The following is a 24,452-nucleotide window of genomic DNA, read 5'->3' as shown; positions in this document are numbered from 1 at the left end:
GGCAGAACTCCAGGTGACACGCAGACGCTCCCCGTCAGCAGAGAAGTGCCCCTCGTCCCCCTCGAGAGCGGGCTGTGCAGAGGGACCTTCCCTCAGAGCACAGCATGGAGGGGACCTGGCAGACACGCCTCAGCCGGGGACGGAGGTCGGCATTGACAGTGATGACATGTTGATCGCAGGAACTCTGACCCCAGTCAAGTCATGAGAAAACACCACACAAATCCCAAGTAATCCTGACACCAAAACCAGGAAAACCACAGACAACATCTCTTACGAGTGTGGTTGCAAAAATCCCCAACAAAACACTAGAAACCAAATCCAGCAGAATGTAAAAAGGGTTAGACACAAGTGAGGACCAAGTGAGATTCATCCCAGGAATGCTGAGCTGGCTCAGAATAAGAAAATGAATCAATGTAATACATCACGTTAATAAAGGGAAAAAACCAAACGATCATCCCACTGGATGTGGAAAAGGCATCTGACAAAACCCAACATCCTTTCATGGTAAAAACACCCAACAAATGAGGATGAGAGGGGAACTTCCCCATCTGATAAGGGGCGTCTACAAAAAACCCAGAGGGATCGCATACTTGATGGTGACGCACCGAGTGCCTCGACAGGGTCAGGGACCTGTCCAGTCTAGTCGACGTGGGACGGGAGGCTCTCGCCGGGCAGTGAGGCAGGAACAAGACTGAGACACAGGCTGGGAAGGAAGAAATGAAACTCCTTCTGCAGATGACACGGCCCTGTGCACAGAAAACCCCCGGGAACCCAGCGAACGAGAGCAATGCCGTGGAACTCGTCGGTGCAGCAAGGGGCAAGACACAGATCAACACAGAAGTCACTGTATTTCTATTCCCCAGTACTGAGCAAACCAGAAGTGAACCTGAGAACAAGTCCACTCACAGCAGCATCAAAGAGAATAAAACACTCAGGAATAAACGTAACAGAAGAAATGAAACGAGATTCTGAAAACCACCAAACGTTGCTGAAAGGAATCTTAGACCCAAATGAACGGGAATCCTGTGTTTGCGGATGAGCTAGATGAACAGTCCAAGTGATGTGCAGCTTCAGTGCAGTCCCCGTGGGAACCCCACCAGCTCTCTTCACAGAAATGGAAGAGGGATCCCAAAACTCATATGGAGACACATGAGACATGGAAGAGTCAAAACCATCTTGAAAAAGAGGAATCAAGTGGGCAGACGCACACTTTCCGATCCCAAATAACACCTGAGGCCATTCCACTGACCACGACCAGTCCTCCTCCCAACGGCCTAGGCCACCAAACAGGGACGTCCGGGAGCTGTGCCCAGGCCAGAGGGCCTGAGGACCCCAGGGGCCAAACAGAGAGAATGTGGAAAACTCTGGATTTTGATTAATGATGATGTATTGATATTGGTTAATTGTAACAAATGAGTCATATTAATGTAAGATGCTCATAACAGGAAACTGGGTGTAGGATTTACAGGAACTCTCTGTACTAACTTCACAGTTTTGTGACTGAAAATAAAGGGTTTAGGGCCGGCCCCGTGGCTTAGCGGTTAAGTGCACGCACTCCGCTACTGGCGGCCCGGGTTCGGATCCCGGGCGCGCACCGACACACCGCTTCTCCGGCCATGCTGAGGCCTTGTCCCACATACAGCAACTAGAAGGACGTGCAACTATGACATACAACTATCTACTGGGGCTTTGGGGGGCGGGGCGGGGAAGGAGGAGGATTGGCAATAGATGTTAGCTCAGAGCCGGTCTTCCTCAGCAAAAAAGAGGAGGATTAGCATGGATGTTAGCTCAGGGCTGATCTTCCTCCACAAAAATAAATAAATAAATAAATAAAAATTAAAAAAGAGAAAAATAAATAAAGGGTTTATTTTAAATAAATAAATAAAATGAAGTCTTGACCATGAAGAAAATCAAAACAAAAGCGAGTCTCCCAAGAAAACATAGAAATGGCCAATAAGCACATGAAAAGATGCTCAACGTCACTAGCCATCAGGAAAATGCAATGAAAACCATAGAGACACCACCTGACCACTTCACACCCATTAGGATGGCTATCGCCAAAAAAAAAGGGAAAAGAACAAGTGTTGGTGAGGACGTGGAGAAACTGGACCCTTGTGCACTGCTGGTGGGAGTGTAAAACGGTGCAGCCGCCATGGGGAACAGTCCGGCAGCTCCTCTAAATGTTCAACATAGAATTACCATGTGACCCAGCGATCCCACTCCCAGGTATGCACCCAAAAGAACAGGCAGGGACCCAACAGGTATTTGCACACCCATAGTGACAGCATTATTCACAACAGCCAAATGGTGAAAACGACCCAAGTGTCCATGGAAGGATGATGGATAAACAAAATGTAGTCTATCTACACAATGGAATATTATTCAGCCCTAAAAAGGAAGGAATTCTGACACCTGCTACCACATGGATGAACTTTGAGGACATTATGCTGAGTGAAGTAAGACAATCACAGAAGGACAAATACCATCTGATTCCACTCATATGAGGTCCCCAGAGTCGTCAAATTCACAGAGACAGAAAGTAGGACGGTGGGCGCCAGGGGCTGGGGAGGGGGAATCAGTGTTTAATGGGGACCGAGTCTCAGTTTGGGAAGATAGATAGTTCTGGAGATGGTGGTGGTGGTGGCTGCACAACAGTGTGAATGTGCTTAATGCCCCTGAACTGTGCGCTTAAGAATGGTTAAGATGGTAAATTTTATGTTATGTGTTTTTTACTATAATTAAGAATTTTTAAAAATGCACTGTAATAAAACTTGGAAAAACTACACAGAATTCTACATACACACATGTGCCTGTGTGTGCAAGCGTGCACGTAGAACCAGAGAAGCGTGATGAGCTCTGTGGGTTGTATCAGTGTCAATTTCCTGGTTTGATACTGTCCTGTATTTATGCAAAATATTACCACCGAGGAACAGGGTGGTAAGGACACACAGGACCTCCTTCTACAGTTTTTTACAACTTCTTGTGAATCTATATTTCAAAACAAAATGTGAAAAAATCTCAACACAGAAGAGAGATCTAAACCTAAAATATAAAACCATGGAAGTTTCAGAAAAAATACAGGAGAAAATCTTAACCTGGTCTTAAGAGAAACCATAGACGTGACACCACAATCAATCCATAAAAGAAATGGAGAGTGCCACCGTCAATGATGGAAGGACACCACTCGTCCAGAAGCGGCCTGCATCAGGACCACGGGCACACGTCGCCTGGCGATGGGGACAGTCGTGAGAAAGGCAGCACAGGCATGTACATGGAAAGCTGCCACAACTCAACACTACGAAAACCACCCAGTTTTCAAAAAGGGAAAAAATGAACACTTCACCAAAGAGGATATTTGCATGGCTCATAAACGCAGGAGAAGTGGGTCAACATCATTAGCCATTCTAGAAACGCAAATGAAAACCATAAGATACCACTACACACCCATTAGAACGGCTAAAATAAAGATTTCTGGCAGCTCCCGGTGCTGACTGGGACGTGAGAGAGCTGTGGCACGGCTGCTCTGGGAGCACTTCCGCAGCTCCTTAAAAAGCTAAACATTCGCCTGGCGCAGGGCGCAGCAGTCCCACCCGGGGGCCCCCTGAAGAGAGAGGAGCCCAGGGCCACAGAGAGGCCTGCACAGGGTCAGAGCAGCCCTGCCCAGAGACCCTCCCACGTCCTTCTACATGCGGAGGGGACAACACCACTGTCCCGGCACCGTGGGGCAGCCAAGAGGAGCGGAATGTGGGTGGACCACAGGGTCACACACTGCACAATCCGGTTCATGGGAGATTCGTGAAAACAAAACTGCGGTGACGGAGGCAGCACAGTCAGCGGTTGCCAGGGGCGGGGAGACGGTATGACTACCCAGGGGTAACGAGGGAGTTTTGGGGGCGACGGAATCGTTCTGTGTCCTAATTGTGGTGTTTAGACAAACAGGAGTTAAAATTCACAGAATGGTACACCTGCCCTAAAATGGTAAGTTACCCCGTGATGCTAATACCCAGCCACACTGATGGGGTCTTGAGACTGTGGAGAGGAAGGCACCTGGGAACTAAAGATCACCATCCAAACACACTGCATTGAGCAGAACAGGAGGATTAATAAAACAGACATTCGCAGCCACTTACCTGGGTCCCGGATTTACTAAGGAGATGAGTCCCGCCTCCCCCGACAGCGGGCAGAGTGTGCCGGGAGGGGAGTACTCGAGGCGACACCTGGTCCACCAGAAATCACAACCACCCCGTAACAACTGGCCCTGGGCCTCCTTAAACACCCAGAGCACAGGGGCATGGGGTCAGGTGTGCTCCTCCCCTGGGTTTGGCCCCTTGCTGACTTGGGAGCTCCTGCAGCTCAAAGCACAGACTGCCTGCAGGTCCATCCACTTGCCTTGCCCCGGTTTGCCCCTGGCCTATCAGGGCAGGGCCCACACAGCATTGCCTGCACCCCGAGGTCCAGGCCGCTGCACTCCACACTTACAACAGAGGCTCTGCTGAAAGGCGACGGCTACTCTTCCCACCAATGGACCCTTCTGAGGGTCCCCACAGCCTCTGCCCACTCTGATTGGTCCTGCCTCTTCCCACCAAAGCTCGGGAGGGGCTGACGTGCAAAGCCTTCTCTGTCACCTGTCACTCACCACCTGGGACCACACCACCACCTGACTTCCCACAGTGCATCAACCAAGGAAACCGCTTACCTGGAAGAGTATGAAGATGAGGAACAGCTCGTAGACCACACTCACACAGAGCCAAAACCTCCAGTAAGCTAGAGACAGAGGACACAGAGCGTTAGGGGGCCAGCCCGTGGACACCGCAGAGTCCCGCCCCCACGTGCCTCCCGGACCCGTGGCGTCTCCTCCAGGCCCCCGGCTCCCTGTAGAGACTTCATCAGGAGAGATCTAACTCAGAAGTGAGCACTGGAATGTTCTGGAGTGTTTTTTCCTTCCTTTTCTTCCATTCCAGTCCTTCAATCCTTCCTCTTTTTCTTGTCCGCTGCAGCGGCACAGAAGGCGCATGGACTGCTGGACAGCAGCAGTGACCACAAACATCCCTGTCCTGTGACCTTCCTCGTGACAGAAGTCTGCAGGCGGATTTTGATGGATGTCTTTTATCACGTTAAGAAAATCGTCTTATTCCAGTATGCTACGTTTTTACGATAAATGTGAAACTTTATTCTTCTGTATTTAAGAGGATCACCTTTTCTCTTTCGTGTTAACGTGATAGATTACATTAACACATTTTCCAGTGTTAAACCATCCCTGAATTCCTGGGACAAACCCAATTTGGGCATGAGGATTTCTTTTAGGGAACTGTCTTCACTTTCAATCAGCACACGTAAGAACCTGTCCCTCTGGTGGCTGCAGTTAACAGTACAGATTATATACTTGGAAGCTGCTAAGAGAGTCGATCTTAAATGTTCTCACCACTAAAAAAGTTGTAATTATGTGAGGTGACAGAGCTGTTAACTAACCTGACTGTGGTGATCATTCTGCAACACATACAATATCAAACCATCACACGTACATCAAACTTACACAATGTTATATGTCAATTATATCTCAGTCAAGCTGGAAAGAATGTGTTCCTCAAAACTCCTTTTGTTAGCCAGGACTCCTCTCTCTCCACCACCTGCTTTCTACACTCCAACAGAAAGCTCGGTTTTTTGCTGGGAGGGGAAGTCTACAGCTATTCTAAAAAGCAAGCCTATCTTTTACCTCCCATGAATCTTGATAATCCTGTTTAATAAACACCTAAGATATCTGCTTTCCCTATGCTCATGTCTGTAAAAAAAAAAAAAAATCACCAGCCTTTTTTTTTTTTTTTCCGGTGAGGAAGATTGTTGCTGAGCTAACATCTGTGCCCATCTTCCTCTACTTTATATGGGACGCCGCCACAGCATGGTTTGATAAGCAGTGCATAGGTCCGCGCCCGGGATCCGAACCTGCGAACTCTGGGCCACAGAAACAGAGCACGTGAACTTAACCACTATGCCACTGGGCCAGCCCCACCAGCCTACTTTTAAAAACTAATTCACCTCAAATAAAAAAGGTAGTACTTGCAAACATTTAAGAGCCTCTGGACTGGGAGACCCAAGGCTGGGCCACGGCCGTTCCAGGGAACTCTTGGGTTCATCTGCAGCCTGCCCCGTGACCTGCCCCATGCTCTCGAGCCCCTGGCTCTGGCGGAGACCGTGGGAGGACGGGCAGTTGGAGGGGCCTGACATGCCAGGAGGGCTGAGTGCCCAGCTGCCAGGCCCCCCGAGCTGAGTCCCTGGGCAGCAGCTCCTGCACAGGTGTGCACACACAAGGCCCTAGGGCCAACCCAGCACCTAATCCTCGTGCCAGGAAGAGAGCCACAAAGGCTGAAGAAAAACCAACCTTGCACAGGCAGGAAGTACGAACGTGGTGAGTTCTAAGCAAGTTTGCTAACGTTCGCTGGATGCTGGGTATAAACAGCTGAAGGGACCAACTTATTCCTCAAGCCCCCGAGGATGCAGAAAGCCTGGGAAACGCGCCGCCGCACCAGCAGCCGCAGGGCTTGTGGTGATGTGACTCGGGTGTGGTGACGTGACTCAGGCGCCTCCCCCGCAAGGGCCCCGTGGCGGGGGGAGGGCCCGCCCGCAGGTGCCCCTAGGAGAGCGCTCCTGTGAAGCACAGTCTCCAACGGGCCTTGCAGACCTGTCCGAAACTGAACCTGTCTTCCCCCGAGGCTGCCTGACATCGGGGGCCTGCACCCTGCCTGGCCAGAAAAGTGGGCAACCTCAGAAACCCGGTCATTCTCACCCTGCAGGGCCCACAAGGCCCCCGACATCCCACAGGCCCGCCCCTACTTCCACTCCCGCGCTCCTGTTTGAACCCACCCCACTCTCCTGAAGCTGGTTTCCCTGATGCAGTAGCCGCACCCCCCCAACACTCCTATTTTCTTGCTGAACATGAAACCTGCCCCCTCAACAGCACTGGCAATCTGATTGACTCCAGCTTCTGCAGGGAGCCGCCGCTGAAAATAAACACCACGAGGGGAAGAGGCCCTTTAACGGGCCAGTCTCCTCTGGAATTGCTGCCTGAGACCTCCAGTTTCCAGAGAAAGCCACTCCCCAGCCCGCCAAGCTCAGTCTGCTCCCTCAGCGGGGCCCAGAGGAGGCCAGGGGCCGGTAGCACCTCCCGTTGGAGCCAGACAACCCTGCCCACTGTCCTCTCAACGTGCTGCCCAGCGCTGGTCGCAGACTCACTTCAAATGCACTCTGATTTGAGACGCTGGAGAACTTCCCGCCCACCACTAGGTTAACAAGACATCTGGAAGCAGGAGCCCCGGGATGAAGACTGGCACGGAAGCACCAAGTTCACGCAAAGGAACTCAACTAAAAGGCAGGCAGAGCAGAGCTCAGAACACAGACTCAGAGACCACCGTGCCACCCTCTCAGAGGAGAGGCTGGTCTAGCCCTCCCACAGCGCAAAGGAACCACAGTGGACGCTTTCAGACGAAGATGACCGGCATCCTGCCGGGTGACCTGAAGCCGGAGCCCCAGGACTGGACAGAGCCGAGGGTCCCCCAGAGCCCAGGGGCCAAATGCCGGGACAAGCAGCTGCCGGCTGGCCAGTCTGGCCCCAGGCCGGACCCTGTCTTTCCCGCTCACGGCTGCGTCTAGGCCCAGCGCCCACGAGGGATTTGCTGTGCCTTCAACCGCGGACGAACATCAGCTGCGTTTTCAGCAGCTCTTACCTTTCCTTCCAAAACAACCCAACACTTAACTGCACCTGGTTTTCCACCAAGATTTTTGGTGGGTTTTGCACTGTTCTCTCCCCCACTGCTCTGATTAGGAGCCCAGACCTTTCTGAGGCAAGACGGGATGTGCCCAGACGACTGAGCAGGCGGAGGAGGTCCTGCAGCCCCAGAGCTGGGGGCCCGGTCCCTCCCCACCCCTCCCGTGGGCTGTGCCCTCCAGCTTGGGACACTCCCCACCGCCCCACGGACAGGGACCACGCAGGTGACCAGCATCGACGTCCCCACTAGGCACTAAAGCGGCAGAGCACTGAGGCCGCGCTCAACCGCGGCACTCACTCAGCCCTGGGCAGACACGGCCCTTCCAGGGGGCAGTTCCACAGCATCTCTCAGGCCCTGTAACTCCCCACTTCGACTCCTAGACTTTGTTACGTGAACAGTCAGAGACGTACACACAGCGGGATGTGCAAGAGTTCACTGCACCTGATTTATTGCAGCAAGCTGGAAGCCCCGAACATACAACCCCACGGGACTTTAAGTAACCTGTAGTATGCTGACATGGCGGTTGAACCCGCAGCCATGAAAACCCGGCTCTCAAATACACAGTTCACAAGGAAATGCTCGCGTCACAGCCGCAGTGCAGGACGCCGACACGGCGCGGCCCTGTTCTCCGTACAGCGATGTGTGTGCACGCACACACACACACATCGGAACTTAATGGGGCTTCTTTCCTGAGTGGTTTTATTTCTACTTAAAAATATTTTTGTATTTTCCCAACTTTCTACAATACACACCCCTATTGAGACAGAAAAGAAACACGGTACTAAGTAGAGACCCCTCAGGAAAACCGACCACCCCCTACCCCCAGAGCCGGCCCCTGGGTGAGGCTGGAGCCCTGGACACGCTGGGGCCCGAGGGCAGGCCCGGGGGCGGCCAAGCAGCGTTCTCCAGCTCTGAGGTCCAGGGGTTGTGAGAAGTCCCCATAACTTGGGGAGTGGGGGACAGAGACGGGAAAACTCGCCACAGGAGGCACCCAGTGAGCTCCCCCACAGCAGGCGGGCACCTCACAGCCAAGGGCAGAGCCAGCAGCTCGAGCCCACACCAACCCCACGGCCGGTCCTGGGGCACCCCAGCCTGCAGGGACAACCCCCCTACGAGAGGGAGGGCAGGAGGAGCAGAAGGGCATGGACAGCTGCAGGACAGGGAGCAGCGGGACACCGAGGGTCTGAAGGACCAGGTGGCTGGAAGCAGAACTTACGGGTCTCTCTGAAACGCACCCCACACCCTCCTCGGCTGACAAGTGTGCCCTGGCCGGCCAGGAGGGGCAAGGAGAGGGGAGGACACACCCAGCAGCACAGACACAGCGACCGCTCAGAACAGAGCTGCTACGCGGGCACACACAGAGAAAAAAACGGAAGTTACCTGGATGAGGTCTGGAAAATGGCCCGTCTTTAGCTTGTGTGACTCCAAAACATAAGAAAACCAAAATACTGGCCACAATACCTCTGCAAATAAAGAACAAACAGCCCCTCAGTGTGCGGCAGCGCGTGCCAAGTCGGCTTCTCCAGGCAGGAGGTGAGAGGAGGGAGGGGCGAGGGACCCCAGGACGCCCACTACAGGTGATGCCCGACCCCCAGGTGGGGGCAGGGCAGGAGGAAGCTGGGACCCGGGGGGCAGGGCTGCCCGGCCAACTCCACCACCCCAGCCTCAGCAGCCCCCGGATCAGTTCTGGGCCCCCAGAGGCAGCACCACCCCCGGGGAGAAGCCTTCCAGTGGGGGCTAAGAGTTATTTATACCATAAAGTGTTACACCACTAATAGGCACGTCACACTTTAAAAATCACCTAAAATTCCATCCATGACAATCCAGGATTCACTAAAGCCCCCCTAAGATGAGAAGACGTTAGGATAACCTTTCTGCTCCAGGACGTGGACCCCCAGCAGGTGCCACCAGATAGCTCTCCTGTCCCATTGGGACCACCTCCCCCAACCCCAACAGGCCTGCTGTCCTTCACAGGAAGACAGGGTGAGTCCTGAGACTATAATCATACACACACACAGCCCGGGACGACGGAGCAGGCTGAGCCAGAGAGAACCGGCTCAGGTAGGGAGGCCCAGACAGCAGTATTCACATGGCATGCACATGTCCACACCTGTGACCAAAGCCTGGACCGAGACACGCCCACCCTCCCCGTGCCACTCCGCTGCTCCAGAGGGTTGTGGTGCGCCCGCCCGCCCACCTGCCAGCACGGCGTCTGAGAGTGCAGCGCCGCCCGCCCTTCCCACTGCTGACAGTCACACCGAGAGGACCCCACACTTTGCCATTGGCGGGCCTGGCTGCTGTACCAGAAGCTGCCGTGCACAAGCACACGTGCTGACGCGGGACAGACGGAGGCCGGATGCAGTCTGTCGACAGACTTTCAGTCTGAAAACACCTTCCCCTCTGCCCACCAAGAGCACCCGGGTCTCGAGGGCAGGCAAAGGTGAGGCCGAGCCCACAGGGAGGCCAGCAGGTGCTCAAGGGCCGAGGGGTGCAAAATGCCGCCCGGCAGCCCTCTGCAGTCCTGCCTACCCCACACCACGGCCAGGAGTGGGGCTGAGGGCCCTGCTTGCCCCGAGCAAAGCTGGGACCACGGTCTGGTCATTCGTGGTGCAGGACCCACAGCCCCGTCACAGGCACGGACACAGAGGGTCAGCGAGGTGCCTACCTGCCTGAGGCCTCCCAGTGGTCAGTGGTGGGTGTGGACGTGACGAGCATGTGCGGGGCTGCCTGCAGAGCAGCACCGAGTCACCCTTGCAGTGACAGGTGAAGAGACCACTAAACACCCTCCCGCCCCGAAGAGAGAGAAGTGGGCGTCACCGAGAGATGGCCTCAGAGCTGCGGGTGAGCACACGGAGAGTCACGGCAAGAAAAGAACTAAGGAGATGCGATCCCAGGGCGCCTGTGCCCATGGTGCCGGGCAACCGTCCCTCGCCAGGTCAGCCTCATGCCTCCATCCTCAGTTACGCGTCCACTGTAGCGTTAAGATCACCTGGGAAGGTTAGTCAGTCAGGAGAAGGACGTACTTTTAAAGGAAAGCAAATAAATTACATTTTAAAACAAACTTTTAATTTTAGAGCAGAAAAGCTGCAAAGACAGCAGTGAATTCCCATATTCCCCACAGCCGGTTCCCCCTATTCTTAACACCTCACATTAGTATGGTTCATTACTCACACTTAATGAACCAATACTGACACATGAACTACAGTCCCTGGTTTTTCCCATTTCCCGTGTTCCCCTCATGTCCCTTTTCTGCCCGAGGATCTGCCCAGGTTCCACACGACATGTACTCGTCACGTCTCCTTGGGCCTCTCTGGCTGTGATGGGTCCTCGGCAGTCCCTTGTTTTAGATAACCCAGACAGTTTTGAGGAGGACTGGTCAGGGATTTTGTAGGATCCCTTCATGAAGGCTGTCTGCTGTTTTTTAGGATTAGATTAGGGTTATAGGTTTGGGGGAGTAAGATTGCAGAGCGAAAGGACCATTTCCATGTTGATGCCGACCTCCGACCTCCGTCCCCAGCTGAGGCGTGTCTGCCAGGTCCCCTCCATGCTGTGCTCTGGGGGAAGGTCCCTCTGCACAGCCCGCTCTCGAGGGGGGCGAGGGGTGCTCCTCTCCTGACGGGGAGCGTCTGCGTGTCATCTGGAGTTCTGCCTGAAGAAGACAAGTCTCCTCCCCACCACCTGCTCCTGTGGTCAGTCACTTGTTTATGTCTGTGTGGACGGTGGCATCTGTGCTGTGCTTTGGGTTACAGTCCCTACGTCACTGATGCTGCTCCACAGGGAGCTCTTTCAGTTGGCCCCCGTGTCCCTCTGGCATACCCTTCAATGCACTTTTTGGGGAGCACTTCCTTTCTGGCGCTGGAAGAGCACCAGGCCCACCTTGGGCATCTCCTGCCTGGGCCCTGAACCAGCCGCTTCTCCAAGGGGCCCTGGTTCCTTCATGGGAGGACGGTCTGAGGAACCAAGATCTGGGCGAGGGTGCTCCTTGCCCCTGGGTGTTGTGGCTTCTCGGCCTCAGCCGGCAGAGCAATGAGATGTATGTGTGTACTGACTGTGTACGTACACACATATGGTAAATACTTCTGCGTGTAACCATCTGTACCTGCACTAGGCTAAACCTGCGTTCTCACTCACGTCTCCCACCGTCTATGCCTGTGGACCAGCCTCCCCTTGCTCACCTGTAACCTCCTCTCCAGCAGTGAGATCCCTGGCCCCACCATCCGTCCACTGAACTGTCCAGTCCCAGCTCTCACGTACAGCAGGAACACACTCGGGGCCTGGGCCTGTGGGGAACGCCGTCGTCGGCTGAGCGCAGTGCTTGTGTGTGGTTCCCGCCTTCAGTCTCACAGACTCCGCTCATTTCCAGAGTGACCGAGGTCGGCCCCTCCCCAGCCCCTCAGTGAGGTGGCTGCACACGTCTGTAACTCAGATTCCTTCTCCTGTCACAGCCGCACCCTTCCCGGATCCCCGACCTCCTACACCACGTTTCACGACTTCACACATTAGGTTTGCTCCATGTTGTTCACGTCTCTGGATGTGGACAAAGGCCTGGGGTCGCGTGTCTGCTGTTACAGCTCCATACACAGCAGCTTCAACACCTAAAACATCCACGCTTCTCCGTGTCATTCTCCCCTCCTCCGGAACCACTGGTCTTTTAGACAGTCTCCCCCTTTGCCAGAATGTCAGAGTGGGAACCGTACAGTACGTGGCCGTTTCAGACTGGCTTCTTTCACTTCGCAACATGCATTTACGTTTCATCTACGTCTTCGTGGCCTGATAGCTCATTCCTTCTTATCGCTGAATGATTTTCCATTGAGTTTATCTATTCACCAACTGAAGGGCATCCTGGCTGTTCCAAGTTTTGGTGATTACGAATAAAACTGCTCTCAAGATCCAGTTTTTATGTGGACGTAAGTTTTCAACTCATTTGGGTAGGTACCTAGGAGCACAGCTGCTGGATCACATGGTGAGAGCACACGCAGCTCTGTAAGAGATGGTCTGACTGTCTCCCGAAGTGGCCACACCATTCTGCTACCCCGCCAGCAGGCAGTGCGAGTTCCTGTTGCTCCACAGCCCCCCAACATTTGATGTTGTTCCCTGTTCTCACGTGAGCCACTCATCCACGTGCGAGTGGCATTTCTCTGTTTTAATCCGCGTCTCCCTGATGACAGATGTGCTGAGCTTCTTTTCAGGCCCTCACTTGCCGTCTCACTATCTTCTCTGCTGAGGGGCCTGTTCAGATCTTTGGCCCCGTTTTTAACTGTGTTGTTTGTTTTCTCATTATTGAGATTTAAGAGTTCTTTGCATATTTTGAATACAATTCCTTTATCAGATGTGCGTTCTGCAAATATTTCCTACCAGCCTGTGGCTTGTCTTTCCCTTGTCTTAACAGTGTGTTTTGCAGAGCAGAAGTTTTTAATTTTAATGAAGTCCAACTTATTAATTTTTTATTTCATGGATCACGCTTTTGGTGTTGCATCTAAAAAAGTCATCACCAAACTCAGGGTCACCAGATTTTCTCCTGTGTTTTCTTGAGAAGTTTTATATTTTACAGTTAGGTCTATAATCCATTTTGAGTTAAATACTGTGAAAAGTGTAAGGCCTAGATTCATTTTTTTCCGTGTGCATGTCTGGTTGTAAAAGCACCATTTGTTCAAAGACCACCCTCCACTGACTCGCCTTTGCCCCTTTGTCAAAGATGAGTTGACTGCATTTGTGTGGGTCTGTATCTGGGCTACTATTCTGTTCCACTGATCTATCTGTCTAGCCTTTTGCCAATACCACACTGTCCTGATCACTGTCGATTCAGAGTCAGCCTTGAAGCTGGGTGGTGTCAGTCCTCTGACTGTTCTTCTTCAGTACTGTGAATATATTTTCTATATATTATACATCTGCAAAACATATTAATTATATATTTATACTTATATATTTACACCTACATGTAAACGTCCCAAACGTCACCAACAGATAAATGGATCGATGAACTGTGTGGTGCGTCCACACAGCGGAACACTCCCCAGCAATGAAACAGAACAACGGCTGGCAGACACAACAACACATCGAGAGGAACAAGTTGGACAGGGTTCGAGGTGGACGCCTCCACGTAGGTGAAACTACGGCGACAGGTCAGTGGTCGCGGGGACCGGCGTGTGGAGGACTGACGGCAGGGCTCAGAGTTGCTCCACGTGGAGCTCCATTTGGTGGGGGCACACAGATGCACACACCCATGCAAACGCACTGAGCCCTACCTTTCATTTAGATACATGTAATACTAAATGACATATCAGTAAAGTTGACTTAAGAAGAAAAACAAAACTTACTCCCCCAAAGTGACAGACCTTCTTAGATCCATAAAAAGAACAACGGTACACAAGCCAAAATTGAAGGAAAACAAACAAATCAGGAAGATCGGCCCTGAGCTAACATCTGCCAATCCTCCTCTTTTTGCTGATGAAGACTGGCCCTGGGCTAACATCCATGCCCATCTTCCTCCACTTTATATGGGATGCCGCCACAGCACGGCTTGCCAAGTGGTGCGTCGGTGCGTGCCCGGGATCTGAACTGGCGAACCCTGGGCCACCGCAGCAGAGCACACACACTTAACCGCTTGCACCACCGGGCGAGGCCCCCTAAATTTTTAACATAATTATTAATTTTTTTAAATAAGTGTAACCTTTAGAAAGTATCTTCTGTACATGAAACCTATCCCTGAGGGCATCAAAAACTCTGACATAATACAAGTAAGTTGGGCCAGCAGCCTCCTCGAGACTCGGGGGGGGCTGGGCAGGGAGCTGCCCCAGAAGGGCCCCCTGTGAGCCCAGGCAGATGTGCTGACGAGGGGGGCGGGGCGGTGGGTCCGGCTGGGGTCTAAGTGGGGAGGATGGACTGAGGACTGAGGACAGATGAACTCATGCACACACGACACAAACGCACGAGAATGTCCTTGAAGAAGCAAGCAGAGCGACGGAGGCTGGGGCAATGGAGGTGCCCAGGGAGGAGCCGGGAGCAGGTTCCAGGCACCACCAGCAGAATCACAGGGCCAGGAGGGTAGCTCCTTCCGTGCCCTGAAGTGGGCCAAGAGGGCCAGAGACTGTGAGCTAAAAGACGCCCAGTGTCCCCAGAACACAGAACTTCAGAGCAGAGAAGCCAGGAGCCCTCAAATTCCTCCCCCGCTCCGCCTCTCTTTCAATGAACTGGCACAGGACTCCCGGATGGGGGGCCCAAGCACCTCTCGTGCTCCCTGTCCCAGCCTCTCATGTGCAGGGACAGCTCAGCAGAGAGGCCAGTGCAGAATGAAGAGGACTTACCCACACCGGTCCACAGCTGCTACCCTGGACATGGCCAACAAGCCCCCTTAACCTCGGGGTCTGATCCCACGGCCCCCTGGGTCTGGGTCAGAGGGCAGGGCCCGGGGCAGCGAGGCTTCGTGACTTCCCTGGCAGACGTCTGGTGAAGGAGAACCAACCCTGCCGTCGGGAGGCACTCCCATGGCCCACTGGCTGGGGGGGGGTCACAGTCTTCCTCACGACAATTCCTGCCCAGTGACGTCGCAACTGCTCAACTCTGGCCTAACTTCACAGCCGTATGGGGACACCTCTTGAGTGTGACCAAGCCCTGCTTTTTGGTACTCCTCGAGCAGCTGTGCCCAGCAGACGCCACAGACCCGCCACACACCTGCCACACCAGGTGCTGACGGCCAGATTCACAGAAAAGACCAAGTTCTACTCAAAAAGCCCCTCTAGGCAAGTGCAGGCCCCTACCAACAGCCTCACTGTCTCCCGTATCCACAGGGAGCCACTGCAGTGAGCTCAGCCCCAGGCCTCCCCACCGCCAGGGGCCAGGATGCAGCCCGAGCTCCCCACTCTACTGGATTCCGTCAGCACGCCCGCCCCGCTGTAACTGGCTCTGCCGGCGGCACAGTTGGGGGCTGGGAGGACTCGCCTGAGAGGGCGCAGCGGGGGCAGCAGGGGCATGGAGCAGCGGCACTGCCGGGACTCAGGGAAAGGAGGAAGAGCCAGCCAAGCCGACTGGGAGACGGCGTGGGAGAAGGGAGGGAACCCCCGAGTGTGGAGCCAGGAGCCAGGGCAGGAGACGCACCTCACAGCTGAGGGCGAGACGCGCGCTCCAGGAGCAGAGCCGAGTCCAGACTCCCGGCAGCTGCGGGGAAGAGCTGGGGTCTGAGGGTGGCATGGACAGGGAGCCGCCTCCTGGCGTCCTAACAGGCTGCTGACACCTGCACAGCACGTACCCGTGCTCACTCTGCACTCCCAGGCAGACGCTAACACCCTCATTCAACAAAAACGGGCTGGCTCCGGTGACGAAGGTCCCCAAGCCCCAGCCCCACCAACCAAAGCTGACGGGACGCCCTGGGCAGCACCAGGCACCCCGCCTCTGTCCCCTCCTCCTCCGGCCGCCCCACCAGAGCAAATGGGGCCTGGGCCCCAGGATTGGAAGAGCAACGGGGGCTTCGTGGGCCTGGAGAAGGAGAAGTGAGTCCATCCAATGTAGAAAACTCAAAGGACCGAGTCCTGAAACCAGCTTCTCCTCACACACTTCTGAGACTGGACCCGGGCAGAGGACACATAAGCCCTCAGCTAGCCCACCTCTAGAGACAACAGTGAAGACAGTCTACACTGCCTGACCTGAGGATGCTATCCTCCACCACTCAGGCGTCTGACATCTTAAAGTCGGTTTAAAGTTCTCAACAAGTGTCAGTATGAACAGAGCGTAGAAGAACGGTGCGACTGACAGGGACCACCCCTGGTCGTCACAAAGACCTGCACACCCCCAGACGCCCAGACTCAGTCTCTATGGTGTTGTGATTTATAACAAGAGATGTATATTTGGTCTTCATCCCACTTCTGACACAGAGCTCCTAAAACCCTTGGAATTTCCTGTGATGAGAGCAGAAAGGTGTCTTTGGTCATGTTAATGAGGTGACTTTTGGAACCCCCCCCCCCCAGGATGGGGCTGTTGCAGGAGAACCGACCATGTGGTTAGAGGACTGGAACTTTCAGCCTCCCCCACTACACCCCCCATCTCTGGGGAGGGGTGAGGGGCCATGGGTTGCCAGTGGCGATGATTTAATCAATTTTGCCCATGTGAAGAAACCCACAAGGATGGGGTTGGGAGAGCTCCCGGGCTGTTGAACACGTGGAGATTTGGGGAGTGAGGCACCCCAGGAGGGCGTGGAGGCTCCTCGCTCTTTCCCCACACCTTGCCCCTTACACTCTTCCATCTGGCTGTTCCTGAGTTACATCCTTTTATAATAAACCGGTGATCCAGTGAGTAAAATGTTTCTAAGTTCTGTGAGCCACTCAAGCAAATTAATCGAACCCGAGGAGGGGGTTGTGGGAACCTCTGATTCATAGCCGGTGGATCAGAAGCCCAGGTGACAACCAGGACTTGTGACTGGGGTCTGAAGCTGGGGGGAAGGCAGGCTTGTAGGATGGAGCCCTTTACCTGTGGGATCTGACGCCACCCAGACAGACAGTGTCAGAACTGAGTTGAATGGAAGGACACCCAGCTAGTGTCTGAGAATTGCTGGCTGGTGTGGGGGAACTCCCCAATGGAAATGCTGATGAGAACGTCCTCTCGGGCTCCATCCCTGGAACTGCTGTAGCATGTTCTTTCTCTCACACATGCACATGCAGCGTGAGCTGCAGGTCACACAGGAGACGGGACCGTCAAGGATCCCAGGGACAAGCGGAGAGGGGCAGAGAGGCAGACGTGGACGGCCTGAGGGCACGCGGCCCCGGGCCCGGCCAGCCCGAGGAGAGCAAGGAGCCCCCAGCCAGGCCAGGCGCCCGCACCGCCCGGGCGGGGCCAGTTACCTCTTGGTGTTGTAGGCCGTGTCCCGCGGGGTCTCCTCCAGCAGCGTCACGTAGCCCAGCACACAGGTGAGGATGCAGAGCACAGTCAGGGTGTGGGCCCGCCTGGAATCCAAACACGCAGACCATATCAGAGCACGGAAAGCATCACGACCACGTGCGGCATGCGCCCCCAAAGGAGAGCGCTCAGCCTTCAACCTCCAGTGGAGGAACACTGACTGACAGGGACCAGCTGGCGCCTCCCAGGCGGTCCTGCGTTCCCACATCAGCCTGTCAGTCGGAGCGGGAAGAGCCCCGCGCGCGTGGGGAGCAGACGGAACTCTGGAACGCTCAGGGCTGCTGCTCAGAGGACAGGAGGGCACATCCTGCCGCTGGTGCCCGGAGCAGGCGTCTGTTGAAGAGCGACTGGCAGTAGGTTAACATGGCACTTTTCACTGAGCAAGGTTATGCTGAGATGACTGGCCTCGTGACCCATGAAATGACGACGCCTGAGAGATTTGTGAGGACGACAGGCCAAGACAGGAAGAGCGGAGAGAAAGAGACACCAGGACCCAAAGCCAGAGGGGCACACTTACTTAAAACACCTGGCAGAGACGTGGCGCCCAGCTGGAGGGCAACAAGGGCTCCAGTCCCTTCTGTCCCCTCACTGGCTCAGCCTTCAGAGCCCTGACACGGGAGGAAGGCGGCAGCGCTCTCTGGCAGCTGGCGGACGTGCCTCACCTGGAAGCAGGGCCCACGGCCAGTCAGGTACCAGGGCTGCAGGGCAAGCAGACCAACGCTAAGACAGGCCCGCACGCTGCCCCACGACAGATGTTCACCCCGGCCCCCTCTGCATCTTAACGACTGCCTGCAAAGGGAGCCAGAGACCCAGCGCCTAGGTCCAAACAAGCAGGGTGACCTTGGAGAGATGATGTGACCTCATCTCTAAACCAGGATGCCTCCAACCTCGAAGAACATCATGAAGAGTACGTGAACACACATAAAGCACTGAGCCCTGGACCTGTCACCAAGTGTTAGCGCCCTGTCTCCTGTCAGAACTCCGTGAAAACGTAAATTATTACAAAGGAGAGCTGCACCATAAAGAAACGCAAAAGCAAGCCACAAACTGGGAGAAAATATTCACAATACATATATCTGACAAAGGACTTTGTATCCAGAATATATAAAGAACTCTTACACCTCAACAATAAAGACAAACAATCTAATGAAAAACAGACAGAAGTCTGAACAGACACTTCACAGAAAAAGACACAGGAGTGGCCAGGAGCACATGACAAGACATGCAGCACCACTGGTCACGGTGAGAGCAAATGAAGGCATAAGCACCACCACTAGGACGGCCGAGACAAAAAGACTGACAACACCAAGTGCTGGCGAGGATGTGGAGCAGATAAAACTTGCATACATCGCAGGTGGGACTGCAAAATTGTACAGACGCTTTGCAAAACAGTTTGGCAGTTTCTTAAAATGTTAAACATACATCCAACCCAGCCATTCACTGCCAAGTACTTACCCAAGAGGAACGAAAACATATGTCCATTCAAAGACTTGTATGTGAACATTTATTTACAATAACTGAGCCTGGAAGCCAACCAGATGCCTATCACAGGATGTGCGAACAGTGGAACATCCACATTGTGCTGAGCCACGGACACCGGCCACAGCACAGATGAACCTCAGAAACATGATGCTGACACAGGCCGGGCACAAAAGCACCCGCGTCTGCGTCCCCAGACGTGACACTCGAAAGAGGTGTCGACACAGCAGGGGGACTGGGAGTGGAGGCTGGGGCACAGCAGCCTTCCAGGAGATGAAATGTTACATGTGCCGACCCTGGTGGTCCGCACGGGTGTGTAAGTCAGTCAAGCACACACCCTTAAGGTGGGTGCACACACCCACCTTAAGGGTGTGTGTCACTGAACACAATCGCACTCGATTCAAATGATTTTTCAGGAAGCATGAGGGCAGAGTGGCACTTGAAGGCTGGACCGCAGCCAGAACCCCCCTGATGCCAGGCAGACTGCCCCTTTGTGTCTTCATCCTGATTATTCTTTCACATTTACCCGTCCATGTTAATTTAACATCATTTTGACAAACTAACACAAATAAACCTACTAGGATTCTGACTGGAATTGCACTGAACTTATAAACTAATGCGGGAAGAACTGATATGTGAGTGATACTGAGGACTCGCCCACTCAAAAGACATGGACTATCTCTCCACTTACTTAGGTGTTGTTTTACGCCCTTCAATTAAATTTTATTTTCTTTATGAAAAGAAAAAAGTTGTGTTTAAGTGGACAAGCCCAAATGAAGAAAGCAGAGACGTGTACTGCCGTCACATTTCACAATACTGGGCATTTAAAACAAGTAGAAGTAAAACTTCTTTAACTGTCTACTGTAATACTATTCAATATCAACCACCCTCTGCTTTAAATATATTCACATTTGAGCCCTAAGCCACGAGGGAACTTGCAGCTGAACTCCACATGGGGAATGCGGCAGAGCCGGAGGGACCCATGGAACAGCTACAGCACAGACCCAGGCCAGCTGCAAACACAAGTCACCCAACACCGAGGCTGAACGCAGATTTCCCACCAAAAACCACGAGGCCAGAGGAGGGGACACAACTTTTGAAGCACTGAGAAGAAAGGAACATTAAACCAGGATTCCGTGTCCAGCAAAAACATCCTCCAGGAATGAAGGCCAACTCAACATTCTCAAATGCAGGAACAAGGAGAACCCAGTGCCAGGAGACCTGCTCTAAAAGAACTGCTAAAGGAAGCTCTCCAGACAGAGGGACAGGGGACCGCCAGGAACAGAAGTGACAGAGAGGAGCCCGTGCTCCTCCTGAGCTCTTGACACGTCAGACGTCCGACCGAGAGCAGCCACTGTCATGCTGCCTGACGGGGACCAGCATGGCCACAGCCGGGAGGCTAGATGGGTCAACATGGACCTGACGTGGCAAAGCTGGTGCCCGGAAAGCTTAGGAATGTTCCCTGTACCGGGAGCAACTCAGAGCACCAGAGACACACTAAAAGCAACAGGTCGGCTGAAATGAGACATAACCAAACGGAGGCGGGAAAGGAAACGGAGACAGAGACCAGGAGCAGGACGGCAGCCGTGCACGCAAGCACTTCAGCAATGACGCGTGACCTCCTCAGACAGACTGTCACTCGAGGAATGCCGCTCAGCAAGAGCGTGTCAACACTGACGGATCCAGACACGTCGACTGAGAGCCGCCCCGGACAGCACTCCAGACTCCAGGCCTCCCTGTGCCCCTGGACACCAGAGCAGGGCTGCGGCTCCCCGCTCCACTCCCTGGTGCCCAGGAAGACAAACACACCCTTCGGTTTCACGGCTGATAGACAGCTTGGGTGAAGGCTTGGGTCCTGTGATCCAGGCCTAGGACGAGAGCGCTGTGAGTCCTGCGACTCCAGTCACTCAGCAATGGCGAGGGAGTGAGGACAGCTGGCTCCCTGCCACAAAGAATGGAAAATACCCGGCTGTCAGTCCCTCTCTTGAGATGACCACACTCATTATGCAGAGTGGGCAGGAAGGCAGGCCTGCAAAACCAATTAGAGAAGATACGAAGCTGTGGAAGAGAGACTGAGTGCATGACAACGCCTCGGCCAGGAAAGGCCAAGACCAGAGGGCCTCCCCAGGCCTCCAAGAGGCGCCTGGGACCACAACACTGACCGCCCGCCACCCAGCCTGCTGACCAGCAAGACCAAAAGGCACCAGCTGGCGAACTATGCTACCCAGATGTGGGCAAAGCTGATAAACCCCTAACCCACAGTGAGAAAGGCACTTTCCAGAACCTGGGGCACCTAAGATCACGTCCACACACCCTCACGGCTACTGTAAGATGTGCCGCTGACAGCAGAGCCCCGAGACTCACCAAGAGTGCTCCCCGGAGGCGGGGTGCTCTAAGGTACAAGCACAACAAGCACCCCCGTGTCACAACTGTCTGTCCCACCCTGGCCCGGGAGCCCTTCGGGGAGCCTGCCAATCCAGCCTCCCATCCCTAGGTGGCGTGTGGGGCAGCAGCCCTCCAGGGCATCGCGTCTCCAAGCGTCTCCCACACAATTTTCAGACAACGCGAGCTGACGCATCTTCCTCTGTGTGTGGTCCTAACACTTTACCTGGATATTTCCCACTGGGGACCACCAGGACTGGTGGAGGACCGGAGACCACCGCGACCGGTGGAAGAGGCAGCATCCTTGCCACCGAGGACCCCGTGGTCTTCATGCCCCTTCCCCTGGGCTCAGTCTGGGGGAGCCAGGTTGAGGGCTCCAAGGCTCAGGCAAACCCTGAACCCTAAATCCACACCCTGTGGCTGACAAAGAACAACAAAGAAACTCCTCGTTCACAGCCACCAGAACTAGCCTCCAAAGAAGCCTCGCCTCTGAAAACAAAACCCTAAAACGAGGTTTTGAATCCTGCAGAAGTTCCTTTGAGGAATTCTGAAACATAAAGTCATTTCCACAAATGTATGCTTTTTAGTCTTTATGTTAATTTTTTGTAACATTCATCATTAAAATACAAAATAAGAGTTTTTAAAATTCTAGCCCAGCAAGTCAGTGATGGGAGACTCAGAAGAAGCTAAGTGGCTAGGCTGTGCAGGTAAGAATAAGTAATGCTCACAGGCAGGCATATGGTTACCTGCCTTGAGGAAACGTGAAGCTCCTTCCCCCACAGGTGAGGGGGAGGCCCATGAGGCAGCAAGAACCTGCACACACCAGAGACGGTGTCTGTGCCGGCCAGGGCCCAGCACATCCCACACCTGCGGTGGAGGCCAGAGCCACCCACCAGGAGACCCCGAGGCAGACACCTGAGAACACCAGCCCTGTTGCAGCCCCTCCTGGAAAGCCTCCTGCCCCACAGGTAAGCTCAGCCACAGCAGGGTCTGTGTGCCCCACTCCCCAGTGACCAAGCCCCTGTGGGCAGGGACCCCAGGGCTGTGGGTCTGTGCTTCTAAAGAAACCAGCACACGCCTTTCCCAGCACAGGATGAGGCGTGTGCTCGCTGGCTTCTGCGGTGCTGCAACACGCAGCCTCCCTTCAGCCAGCACACGCGTGCCTTCTGAGCTTCCACGCTTGTGCCAGAACCTAAGCCACTTGTTTAGTTCTCTGCTGTATGCCCTAGAACAGTAACTGGCACCCAGGAGCCCCCAAAATATGTGCTGAACGAAGGGAAACAAGGAAAGCGAGCCCAGCCACCACACTCCAGGACCTCAGTCTCCAGTGGTCACCAACTGGGCTGTGGGAGGCTGGTCCCCACCCCCCCAGCAGGACAGCGGATGGAGAGGTCTGATCTACATACAGCACGTCCGGCAGGGTCCAACACTGCTCAGGTCACTAGCTCTGGGGCCACACCTCCCCTGACGAGGCACCCCATCCCTCTCTCCTTCACGATGGCTCAAGCGCGTTATCTCCCCAAAGCAGGGCTGGGCATCCACAGGGAAGACACCGACTTCGTCCAGATGCAGGGCCACCTCCCCCCACACCCACCTTCCTGCGTCTCTCCAGAGTCTGATACAAACCAGGACACCATTCAGTCCCATATGCACCTCCCCTGAGCTCTCCACCCTTGTGGCCCACCTTCCCCTGTAACATCCAAGCCCTATCAGGCTCTCCTCTTCCCTGACCAGGTCCCATAACTGTGCTTCCACATGCATTCCTCTCGCAAAAGACACGTCTGCCTCTCCTGTGAGCTTTCCTTGGGCTGAGGCCACATCAACTGCACCCCTGTCCCCCAGAGCCCCACAGAGGACTCAACTGCCCGCACTGTTAGTGGCTCAGCTGGACACGAACTGACCAGCAAAGAAAAAACAAGCCCCCTCCTCTCATGAAGCACACTTTCTAGCCTGAGAGGTTTGTTTCTCTAACAAATAAGGAGAGAGCAGCTCAGAAAGGAGAAGGGCTTGCCCAAGGTCACAGAGCCACGAGGTGGAGGAGCCCTGCCTGTCACATTCCTGTCCAGGGCTGCTTCCTGAACCCTCAAACAGAGAACTGCCAAACTCAGACTAAAGCCAGAGCATGAACCCTTCCAACAGAGGCTCCGGGAGGGCAGGAGCTGCTCCCGGGCCTCTCTGTCCCCCACCCCCATTAAGGCAGACTGGAGACAGCCTGACCCTGAGGCTTACTGGGACTCAGCTGTACAGGAGTCAAAGAGCTGGCCTGGCAAGGAGCAGGTAAAGAGAGAAATACCCTTTACTCGACCAACATTCACTCAAGTCCTGGCACGTGGTGAGTTGTTCATACTAGTTAATGTCATTGCTTGAGCTGGGGGCGCAGGACGTAATTTCATACACCACAGGCGCCGCGAAGAAACCAAAAGAACGTAACACCACGGAGAGCAGAGGCGAATTTTGGACAGACAGGTCAGAAAAAGCCTTTCTGAGGTGACTTTTGAGCCAAGTCCTCCCAGGATAAGGGGAGGGAGCGGAGCCAGACGTCTGCGGACAGCTCCGGGGCAGCGGTCGGAGATACGGGGGGACCGAAGGGAGACCGGGCTGGGGCCAGGGCGGAGGAGGATGGGAACCCCTTCACTCCCTCGCTCCCGGGCAGGGGTCGCAAATGCGGGGAGACCACGGGGAGGCCGAGCTGGGGCCCGTCCGGGGGTCTCGCGGGCACCCCCCGCCCCCGCCGGCCCGGGCGGACGCCCCTCACCAGAAGAAGGTGTTGGTGCCGTCGTCGTAGACCTCGGACTCCGTGCTGCGGCGGCCCGGCCCGGGCGCTCGGCCCGCGGGTGCGCCGTCCGGCGGCTCCTCCAGCGAGGCCTTGCCCGCGGGCACCGGGGACCCTGGCCGCGGCCCCCCGGCACCCCTGCGCTCGCCCCTCCGCATGGCTCCCCGGCCCGC

General features: G+C 54.7%; 1 protein-coding gene across 3 annotated transcripts in view; it reads right to left on the bottom strand.

Annotated features, from left to right (window-relative positions):
- The window catches only part of PTDSS2 (phosphatidylserine synthase 2), a 29,861-nt gene extending 5,409 nt beyond the window's left edge, over positions 1-24,452 (bottom strand). For all 3 annotated transcript variants that reach the window (XM_004441100.3, XM_087422380.1, XM_087422381.1), the window contains exons 1-4: positions 24,262-24,452; positions 17,591-17,692; positions 9,141-9,223; positions 4,697-4,764 (exon numbers count right to left, since the gene is read on the bottom strand). In XM_004441100.3, the coding sequence (XP_004441157.2) occupies positions 4,697-4,764; positions 9,141-9,223; positions 17,591-17,692; positions 24,262-24,437 (429 nt within the window). In that variant the 5' untranslated portion in view covers positions 24,438-24,452. The remainder of the gene's footprint in view (positions 1-4,696; positions 4,765-9,140; positions 9,224-17,590; positions 17,693-24,261) is intronic.

This window comes from Ceratotherium simum, chromosome 34, assembly GCF_057802395.1.
Source record: "Ceratotherium simum simum isolate JZ-2026a chromosome 34, ASM5780239v1, whole genome shotgun sequence".
Lineage (NCBI taxonomy): Eukaryota > Metazoa > Chordata > Mammalia > Perissodactyla > Rhinocerotidae > Ceratotherium > Ceratotherium simum.
The sequence above is the reverse complement of the archived record's forward strand: the minus strand, read 5'-3'. Positions and strand labels throughout refer to the sequence as shown.